The following is a 10,921-nucleotide window of genomic DNA, read 5'->3' as shown; positions in this document are numbered from 1 at the left end:
AACCAATTAACAATTCATTTCTTTTCCCCAGGCGGGACGGAGAGAGTGCAGAACGGGCTCATAAGGAGGAAATGACATCTGTGACCCTTTCAGCACAGGAAAGGGAGAACCAGCTGAACGTGCTGCTGCAGCAGACAGAGGCTCAACACCAGCAGAGAGGTCAGTGCTTCCACCCACAGCAGCAGCTCTGAGCTTGGCTTCAGTCACATCTCAGTCTCCTTACCATCTCTCTGACTTCACCAAATGTGTCTGACTTGTTTCAAAGATACTTAAGTTGTTCAAGAATCTCATTTTTCCTTTATGTATAATATTGTGTCTGTACAAATTATAGTTTAGAGTCTTGCGTGGTGGAACCTCACCCCTGAATCTCCACTGGATTCAACAGCAGGCTTTGGTTACACCACTGCTCTTTTAATCTCTCTTGCAGTTCAGATGTTCACAGGAAACATTTCAGAGGCCGATAGTAGTCCGTCCTTCAGCAGCCACATTTTGTTTAGAGTTGTTTTGCCATCATTGTTTTTATTGAATACACATTTGCATTTATGATGAACATACTAATAGATAATTTGCACTTGTTTTAAATAATGTACGTATCTATATTTCCTGAACAATGTGTATTTTCAGAATAAAATCCTAGCATCCATTTTGGTTTGGAGGAGGACAAACAAACAAAGAAAAGTAGTTTTGTTATATATATATATATATATGTTAAGACATAGTGAATAACTAATAAAATGCACAGCTACATATTACATTTGTATGAAATGGGAGTAGTTATCAGTAAGTGAATTTTTACTATACTGAGATGCCTCATTTATGTGTCTAGTGGTCATAGGCACAGCAGCTAGAATGTCCAGCAACCATGATGGAGCCACATTGGTAAGATGTTTGGGGTCAGATCTCTCAAAGGGCAAGAGTAAAAGGTTTTCAGTGGAGAGCGACACACACTCAAGAGAACCTCTGAATTCTAAAATTTGCTATGTACTGTAGGCCACTGCAGTACACCGACTTATTTGTCATCTCACACGGAGGTGATGTGAGCAGGAGAGAATAAAGTAGAATAAAACGGCACTGAGTAGTATGGGACACACACAGTCGGAATATCCAGCACTGCAAAGAGCAGTGTCAGCTACAGAATCACAGCCTTGAGCTGGGTCGGTCTCAAATTGTTCCTCAAGGACACTTCAGCAGAGTGGATCTTTGCTGCAACAAAGTCTTGAACCTGTCTCTTCCTTCTTCCTATGTCACCGTTCTCCCCTGCACCACAACATGGCCAGAGTAGGAGGGGATGGACAGGCACTCAGAGCATTTGAGCAGAACAAGACTCAGCTGTGCTGTTTTCGAGAAGGACTGTGGTTTAAATATCCCATTAACAATTCATTTCTTTTCCCCAGGCGGGACGGAGAGAGTGCAGAACGGGCTCATAAGGAGGAAATGACATCTGTGACCCTTTCAGCACAGGAAAGGGAGAACCAGCTGAACGTGCTGCTGCAGCAGACAGAGGCTCAACACCAGCAGAGAGGTCAGTGCTTCCACCCACAGCAGCAGCTCTGAGCTTGGCTTCAGTCACATCTCAGTCTCCTTACCATCTCTCTGACTTCACCAAATGTGTCTGACTTGTTTCAAAGATACTTAAGTTGTTCAAGAATCTCATTTTTCCTTTATGTATAATATTGTGTCTGTACAAATTATAGTTTAGAGTCTTGCGTGGTGGAACCTCACCCCTGAATCTCCACTGGATTCAACAGCAGGCTTTGGTTACACCACTGCTCTTTTAATCTCTCTTGCAGTTCAGATGTTCACAGGAAACATTTCAGAGGCCGATAGTAGTCCGTCCTTCAGCAGCCACATTTTGTTTAGAGTTGTTTTGCCATCATTGTTTTTATTGAATACACATTTGCATTTATGATGAACATACTAATAGATAATTTGCACTTGTTTTAAATAATGTACGTATCTATATTTCCTGAACAATGTGTATTTTCAGAATAAAATCCTAGCATCCATTTTGGTTTGGAGGAGGACAAACAAACAAAGAAAAGTAGTTTTGTTATATATATATATATATATGTTAAGACATAGTGAATAACTAATAAAATGCACAGCTACATATTACATTTGTATGAAATGGGAGTAGTTATCAGTAAGTGAATTTTTACTATACTGAGATGCCTCATTTATGTGTCTAGTGGTCATAGGCACAGCAGCTAGAATGTCCAGCAACCATGATGGAGCCACATTGGTAAGATGTTTGGGGTCAGATCTCTCAAAGGGCAAGAGTAAAAGGTTTTCAGTGGAGAGCGACACACACTCAAGAGAACCTCTGAATTCTAAAATTTGCTATGTACTGTAGGCCACTGCAGTACACCGACTTATTTGTCATCTCACACGGAGGTGATGTGAGCAGGAGAGAATAAAGTAGAATAAAACGGCACTGAGTAGTATGGGACACACACAGTCGGAATATCCAGCACTGCAAAGAGCAGTGTCAGCTACAGAATCACAGCCTTGAGCTGGGTCGGTCTCAAATTGTTCCTCAAGGACACTTCAGCAGAGTGGATCTTTGCTGCAACAAAGTCTTGAACCTGTCTCTTCCTTCTTCCTATGTCACCGTTCTCCCCTGCACCACAACATGGCCAGAGTAGGAGGGGATGGACAGGCACTCAGAGCATTTGAGCAGAACAAGACTCAGCTGAAGTGACCTCAAAAGAGCAGAGCAGACCAAAAAGAGCACAACAGGAGGCATGAGAAGAGAATAGAGAATAGAGGGGCAGAGCAGAGGGAAGGTGATGAGAGCCCACCCACCCTCACTGACTCACTCTCCCTCCCTCCCTCACTGCTCCTATGTTTTTATTTACCTGTGGTGCCCTTCAACAACCAGGGAGCCTGCTGGTACACAGAACAAAGATGCAGGGTATAGAGGGAGGAATGGATGTGGTGGGGGGGTAAACAAAGGGTTTGTTTCTGGCGCGTGTTGGCAGCACACATGTTGTCTAAAGAGAGCTGACATCAGAGCACAGCAGGAAACTGTGGAAGGGGAGGGGATGGAGCGGTGGACGTCCTTTAGTAGCTCGCATCACTTCCTCTCCCCGTGCAACCCAACAGACGAGCCGGATAATTAGCTTTCTTGCTCTCCAAATGCCTCTCTGTCCATCCATTTGTCCTTCTATCCATCCGCCCCCCCCCCTTCTTTTCAACCCCCCCCCACCTTTTTTCCGCTTCTTTTTTCATGCTTTTTTTTTTTCATTTTTTTTTTGAGCAAATGCATAGAGAGCAGCCTCTAGATGATATCAGATATTTGTTTCTCTCTGTCTGTCCCTCCCTCTCTGCCACACTTCTTCCCTCCATTCCTCCCTCCCTCATTTTTCCTCTGTTTGTTTCCAGTGCCAGTTCTGCTGTGTTTCTGTGTCCCAGGGTTCTTTTTGGCCTACGCATGGCCAGACGCATTCAAAGCCTGTTCAGCTAATTAGCATTCTTCATACAACTTTTCCAGCACTGACCAAACTTAGTTGAATGTACGTGTGTGCACGTCTGTGAGTTTGTGTAGTTTAGTTTCATGCTCTGTAGCATCCAATTTTTGCCCTCCATGCGTTATCTGTCGCAGTGATTTGAGGACAGAGAGTGCATGACTGTATAGAATGGTAACTCACTTTAGAGGCACAGTGTGCAGCCAGAAAGTGGGTAATATTAAGTTCCAAGCTAGGGATGAGGCATCAGAAGGTCTTTACACCTTTCCCAGTCATGAGCTCCTCCTTTGTTTGCATGTCTGTAGCATATAAGGAATGTCAAGTCAGATTTCAGGCTGCAGGTAAATGTATGTGTCATAGCACAGTGATCTACCATCATGTCTTTGTCTGCTTTTTTCAGTTTCTTTCTTTTTCCCACATTATCTAATGTAAGCACAAAAAAATAAATAAAAACATCACAAGTCTGAGTTACTTTTCAAAGACTGTGAGTCCTTGGTGTTTTTGGTTTGGGTTGATTGTAACAGAATGCTGGAGCAGGTGGATCATTCTCTCAATCCAAACGGCAGCCGTTGTTATTCTAAAAGAGCAGACATATGTTGGAGAGCGGAACGTGGATCATTTCAAAGGAATGATGAAAGCCCAGTGTTGGATTGTTCAGAAAGAGGCCCCCATGAGCGGATGAGGACGTGGCAGGAAGGGTGGAAAGGAGAAAGAAACGCTTTCAAACAACAGTCCCCTCTTTCTCAATCTCATTTTACCCTTCTCACACACTTCATATCTCTATCTCTCTGTTCTTCTGCACATCTCTAGTTGTTTGAACAGTTTTGATTCTAATGTGAATGTTGACAAAAGCATTTTTGGGAATACATTCAAAGAGATGTATCTCGTGTTTGCTGCAGTACTTTTTACAATAGATTTCATTGTTGTGCTCAGTATAGATGATGTTCTGTGGTATGTAAGGCCATTTTAATGGAAATGTGTGTGTTTATACAAGTAGCTGCTCATTACAGTGCAGTCTGTTGAAGAAATACATGGTTTTGTTTTTCACTCATAAATTGTAAGTTAAATGAAAGCATGATCCAAATGAAATCCTCATTTCATTCATGTCAGTGAGGTAACTGAAAACTTTCAACTTTATTTGGTGATTCATTTATTTAAATAGGGTAGTTCCTCAAACTTAGGCTTGTTGTGTGTGTGTGTGTGTGTGCGTGTGTGTATACATAAAATACTAAAATCCTAGTTAGAGATTTTTGGGTTTCACATTGTGACAAAGAAACGCTTCATTACAGTCCTGCAGTGTATCTATATATTTTATAATGTCTTTTTAAATAAGTGTATTTGTGTATGTGCATCTATAAAATGCAGTTAATTTTAAGGTCAGTAATGATTCGGGCAGTGGGTAGAGCAGTCATCTCCCAACCTGAAGATTCCTACTCTACCAGCCCCCGCCCCCCCCAAAGTTGCCCGTGGCCCGGGGCCCTCGACTCCAGACAAAATTTTGTTGTACGTGTCACAATACAATAAAGCTTCTTATCCTAAGAAACTATAACAGCTGCCACCACATGTTTAGGTATGAGGTTAGATATAGTTTGTTTATGTGACTGAGTTTGGTCTGTGTCAGTGAGGATTTATTGGGAACAGATACATGTACTGTACATGTCTAGTGGCAACAGATCCTCGAGGCAGCTTTATGAGTTTGATGTCACAATAATCGAGGCGTGTACTGCTTGAACCAGTATCAGTTTGCTAAGCTAGGATCTCTGAAGGCTACATGAGGTCACCCATGATGGTTAATCTCATCATAACCGACAGCTTCTGTGATTGGTTGCAGTTGGAGAGTTGGATGGTCTACTGAGTTCCCAGAATTCCCTGATCAGGAAGCTGAAGGAGGAGTGCTGCAAACTGGGGGTCAAACTGGAAGAGCTAACAGAGACCAGCAGGTCAGGATTTTCTCTTTAACTCTTTCATCATATTTACTCTTTGAACGTGAGTTCACTGAATTATGCTTTTGTTTTCTTTTACCTGCTCATTGTTTGCTTTTTGTCTCGGTGGATTTCTTTCTCCCATGACTTGGATTGACATGCACAGCTTCTCTTTTCCATTAGTTTAGTCCCTCGCTCCATTGTTTATCGCCTCTCTCTGTTGGACGTCCATGTCATTGTTTCATGAAACATCATCTATCCAGCCTGTTTGGACAGAAGCATGTCAACATACTACATACTGCTTTCCAGCCTGACCTGTTTTCTTGTTAACCTGATGCTACAGTAGTCACAGCAGGCCTGCACAGCTCTCCATCTGGGCCGCCTGTCTGTGTGTTTGTGTGTGTGCGTGAGAGTGACCCTGGGCCAGTGTCCTGTCAGCTGTTGGAGCTGTGCTGCACATTAGTCACATGACAGCCCCCAATCTGGCCCTGCCAGGCGTACTGGCCTCACCAGTCACAGGACACGTGCACACAATGCACGCACCAAAGTACTCTGTGTATTTTGTTATGGGTGGACATCAGTATCAAATACCTGTGTGTGTGTGTGTGTGTGTGTGTGTGTGTATATACAGCAATAACTACCACGTTGAATGTGTTTTTGTGGGTATGACTTCACATACAGTGCACATACAGTGCACGCTCACACACTAGTATGATGGCTCATATGCTACATCTGCATGTGTGTGTTCTGCAGTGTGGTGCAATTATGTAAACTTGCCGTTCTTACACTAATTCTTAATAAAACACTTCAGTATTTAATCTGCCCACTTTGTGTTGTGATAGATGGTACATTGGTAAGGAACATTTTCACCTGCTGTGTAGCATCTGTGTTAACTGTGCTGATGTTTGCGTGGGTGTGTGCGCAGATGTGAGCTGGAGCAGCTGGGCCTGGAGAAGCAACACCTCGAGGAGACGGTAAAGAGTCTGAGAGCTCGCTGCTCCGACATGGAGGAACAGTGTGTTCAGCACGGTCGCATGCACCAGCGCATGAAGGACAGGTGTGCAAACACATACATTAAGACCCAGAACTACACATACTATATATAGATCAGAGTCAAAGACTTTAAAATTATTTTTAGAAGCACAGAAGTGTAAAAAATTTTGATTTTCAGTCCCTCAGTCATGAAGGTTATGATTTCAGTAATATTTAGTTTTCCTTTTTTATTTTAATGATGGATGGTTTCAGCTACAGTTTCGCATAATTGTCTGAGTGTATTTTGATGCATGAATCAAGATCAAAAGCTTTTTTATAATTATAATAACAGCATCCTTGGTGCTCCCAAAGTGCTTTTTTAGTTTTAATTTCTTTCCATTTGTAGAATATGGCAGCAGGCCCTAAAACAAGTCCAGTTTTCTTTAGGATGTCAAGGGCTCATATATCAGATGAATTATTCACGGCTGTGGTGGATCACCCCTCTTTGGCTCAAATAAATTATGACGTTAACGAGCAGTTAATTCATGATAAATTGTGACTAGTTTGGTGTCAAATAAAATCTGAAATACTAACTGGTGGGGAAGTAGACAGCAGACTTAGCTAAAGTGGAAGTGATGCGCCAGTTAGACTCATGAGCTGCATCGACAATAGCACAAGTGGAGCCGAAACCTGATGAATGAGCTGTCTGACAGCATTCCCTAATTCACTCATTAACTGTTTCCACTTAACAGTTTACTCTGTAATGATCAGCAAACTGAGATTTTAGATACTTCGTCGAGTATTTTGATGATCAAGTACTTTTTTTAAGTTAAAATGCCCCAGAGTCTGAGCTTTAGTTTGATCAGGTTAAATACAGTATGAGGATTTGCTGGTCTTGGTCTACTGTGATATTAAACTGAACACCTTTGGAATTGGACAAAACAGTCTCTTTGTGTGTTGCGATGTTGTGATGGACATTCGGTACTATTTTTTGGCATTTTATGGGCCAGTTAGTCGAACAAGCAAGCAACAGATTAAATTATAGTGACACTAATCACTGGTTGCAGCCCTGAGGCAGTGCACGTGCTTTTGTTACCAAATTACTGTTTCGGTCTGAACATTTTTGAGGGCAGTATAAAATATAGTGTATAGGTTTTACACTATGAATCGAGGTAGTCAGTTACAATGAGAAAAAGTAAATATAGTGCTCTATGTAAGAGAGAGAGCGATTTTGGAAACAGTGACTTATAAAAGCTGCAGTTAAATCTGGTTCCATCTTTGGCTTATGCTACACTATCTGTAAGTGTGCGAAGTGTGTGTGTGCTTGATGCAGGGGTCTCTTCCTCCTTGAGTACAGAACCCAGTTGGTGTGTGTCTCCCCAGGGTGCCTGGCATACAGCCTGGTTCTGCCAATGTGGGCGAGGGTGTGTGGGTGTTGTTGCCCCACTCTGCAGGATCTCTACCCCAGTGCCCTCCCACCCAACTCCATCTTCCTCTTACACACAACCAAACACTCACACTCGTTCATCCTTTCCTCCTGCTCCATCACTGACACTACATATTGTCTGCCGCCCACCGGTGTTAACCTGTCGATGGTTAGACGCTGCCAAAAAACAAAGTTTACCATGTCACAGCTGTCTCCTGGTTGTGTGTGATTCTTTTTGCGTGTTTCATAGAAATAAAAACAATCTAAGTTGTCAAGAAGTGTGAAGTATGAATATTCTGTATGTTTCCGTGCATATGTTATGGTGGTATTTGTGTTTGTGTGTGTGTGTGTGTGTGTATGGGTTGCTATTGCATGTTCTCAGGAGGTTTAACAGAGTAGGAATCTGGCTGCCAAAAGTGGATTGGCTGGGAAGTTGGCAGCTAACTTCTCTTCTCCCAACTGAACCACGATAATCACTCTTGGCATTTAGTGAGTTTTATTTTCTGCTTTGACACTTAGTTGTTGATGAATCCTCCAGATATTTAAAAAAATCTCTTGAGTTTAGTTCTACATGAGGTCATTTTTGGATCGACTGTTATGCTGCTTGACCACATTTTTGTATTTGATTTTTGGAGATAATTCTTCTGGTACAAAGTGTGTATGCATAGGCATGCAGTGATTAGTTTTGAGCAGTAAATACATGTAATTTTGGCATTTGTGTGTGTGTTGTGTTTTTTTTTAGGAGATTTATTGTAAGGAAATGCAGAACAGACATGATGGAGAGGCAGGGAGGTGAGAGTGGTATGACTCACATTTATGATGATCCATGTTGCAGCTGGTACTTGTTTTTTCTACAGTATATGTGATTGTGTTTCTTGTACTCCAGAGGCAAAACTAGGAATCTTGCAACAGATATACTCTTATCATATTGGTTTTTGCTCTAACAAATAAGAGATCCACGGCATTTATCAGGACTTTTTCAGTCATGTGCTGCATTTTGTGATGTTTGAATTTAGCTGTAGAGGCAAAGCCGAACACACATTTGTGTGTACATCAATCTCTTTACATATGCTACTGTTCTTGTCTTGAATAGCAGGCGTGTTCTTGTAATCCTCAGCATGTGTGTGTGTCTATACGTCGGGAATACGTCAGTTGGTCCCTGCAGGCCCTGAGCGCTCAGTGGGCGCCCTGCCGTGCCGCTCGGGGGTTAAGGTGTATGTGTTAACAAGCTGGTGCAAGTGGGTTCAATATCCAGCGCCCCGCCCCTCCCCACAGCCTCTCCATCGGCCTGCAATCTGTGCTGCGAAGAGCGGCAACAGCGCACCACGCACAAAACATTTGGAAAATCAGCTTGATTTATTTTTACATGGGCAAGCTGATTGCCAAACTACACAGGGGTTTTAGCACACAATGTTTTGCTGTACCATTTAATTATTTATTTCACTATTTCTGTGTTGTTGTTTTTATTTATTTTTTTCCCTGGAAATGAAGGGATAGAGCGGAGGGTGGAGAGATGGAGAAGGAGAGCATCGAGTTAGGGAAGATGTAAAGGTAGTTAAAGCAAATGATAATTTGCAGGTTATATGTTATTTTTAGGTGCCACCTGATTCAAGAAATAACACATTACATTTTGGTTTATTTAAGTCAAACCTATTTTATAAAGTGAGCAAAACTAAGGATGTTTGCAGCGTAGTTTTATTTGAACTCTTTAAGCTATCGACAGCTTGATTTTTCTGTATTTGGTTGGTGACAATTAGTGGTTAAGTAATTTTCTTTTTTTTAATCTAAGAAAACAATAATAAATCTAAACTTGAAAGCAATTTAAACTGATGATGATTAACACTATTTAAATTTGAGAGTTTAACAGCAAAACTAACAGTCTGTTTTATTTTCAAATGAATTTGACTGGTCAGTGTTATGAGATTAGTTTAAGTAATTGGACACAGTTGTGACAAAAGCAAAACGCTTGGAGACAAACACCTAAGATCTTAGTGGGAGAGTGGAAAAGGAATCTAATGATAAATAATGCTTGAGAAGTTTATTACGCCTTGTAAAATAGTTCCTCCTCATGTTCACTTTTTAGTTGGTGTTAATCTCTTAAATTAAAAAATGAGTTTGGCTTGTAGCAACAGTTCTTTGTGACACTATCAAAATAAGAGAAGACAGAGTGAGATGCATTCAGAGTAACTGTAAACGTCTGTGACACTGATGCACCTTGCTTTATTTTTTTAACAACCTATTCTCTCGGGATTCCCTTTTAAAAAGTGTGTTTTTTATTTATGTAATGAGACACAAACTTTGCAAAGTCTGCCTGTGTATTAAAAGGATTCTCTGCTATTTTTTGTTCATGCTTAAGATTTACATTTCTCAACTGCAACTGTTTGTCTCCCCCACTTTTCTCTTCATCTCTTCTCTCTCTTTTCACTTTCTCCTTTACCCTTTTCTTATTCTCCAGCTTTACTCCTCTTTTGCTCTCGTCTCTTCTCTTCTTCTCCTCTGCTCTCTGTACCAAACACCACGCAACCTTTTCTCACCCCACAGCTGTTCGCAGGCTGTTTCACCAATTATCACTACGCATGTACACACTTAGGGCACATACACACACAGACTCTCGCACACACGTATGACAGACAAACATAACACCAACGCTTGCTTAACCACACGTAGTGACAGCAGAGTGAGTTTGTCAGCCCTGGGTGTGCATGTGCATGTACAGTATGGGAGTGCAAGTGTGTATGTGAGCTCACAGCTCACTGTGCAGCCCTTTAAGGAAAGCAGCAACATATACGCAGATGTGCCTGTAGATCCACAGGCTTCACTGGGCCATATGGCCTCTACAAAGAAAGATGGTGCGTGTGTCTGGAGGATAGCAGAGGAGGGAAGGGAGGGATGGAGCGAAGGATGGAGAGGGGATGAAGGGCCATGTGTGGCATGAGCTGTGCAAGCAGTTGTTGAGGTATGTATGCCTGTGGATGTGTGTGTGTTTGCACCAGAGGCTCCAGGAGATTGGTTAATGGAACAAATGGTCGTGGCGGGCCGGGGAAGAGGGAACAGGCTTGCTGCTACCGTGGGCGGACAGCAAGCCCCGGGCGAGGGCTGCTTCATCTGGGCTCCTGCCACACACCCACACCCAC

The 10,921-nt window shown here is 42.2% G+C and overlaps 1 protein-coding gene across 5 annotated transcripts in view; it reads left to right on the top strand.

The window, feature by feature from the left end:
- The window catches only part of sdccag8 (SHH signaling and ciliogenesis regulator sdccag8), a 41,451-nt gene that overhangs the window by 20,737 nt on the left and 9,793 nt on the right, over nucleotides 1-10,921 (top strand). Inside the window, exons 14-18 of one of the 5 annotated variants that reach the window (XM_020603642.1) lie at nucleotides 32-159; nucleotides 5,299-5,407; nucleotides 6,315-6,446; nucleotides 8,530-8,579; nucleotides 8,905-9,206. In XM_020603642.1, coding sequence (XP_020459298.1) covers nucleotides 32-159; nucleotides 5,299-5,407; nucleotides 6,315-6,446; nucleotides 8,530-8,579; nucleotides 8,905-9,191 — 706 coding nt within the window. In that variant the 3' untranslated portion in view covers nucleotides 9,192-9,206. Of the gene's footprint in view, nucleotides 1-31; nucleotides 160-427; nucleotides 562-5,298; nucleotides 5,408-6,314; nucleotides 6,447-7,744; nucleotides 7,954-8,529; nucleotides 8,626-8,904; nucleotides 9,207-10,921 lie in introns of those variants that run through there. The other 4 variants (XM_020603663.1, XM_020603650.1, XM_020603657.1 and 1 more) reach the window with 4 other exon arrangements.

Source organism: Monopterus albus, unplaced genomic scaffold (assembly GCF_001952655.1).
Source record: "Monopterus albus unplaced genomic scaffold, M_albus_1.0 scaffold3.1, whole genome shotgun sequence".
Classification (NCBI taxonomy): Eukaryota; Metazoa; Chordata; class Actinopteri; order Synbranchiformes; family Synbranchidae; genus Monopterus; species Monopterus albus.
This window is presented reverse-complemented; position numbering and strand designations above follow the sequence as displayed.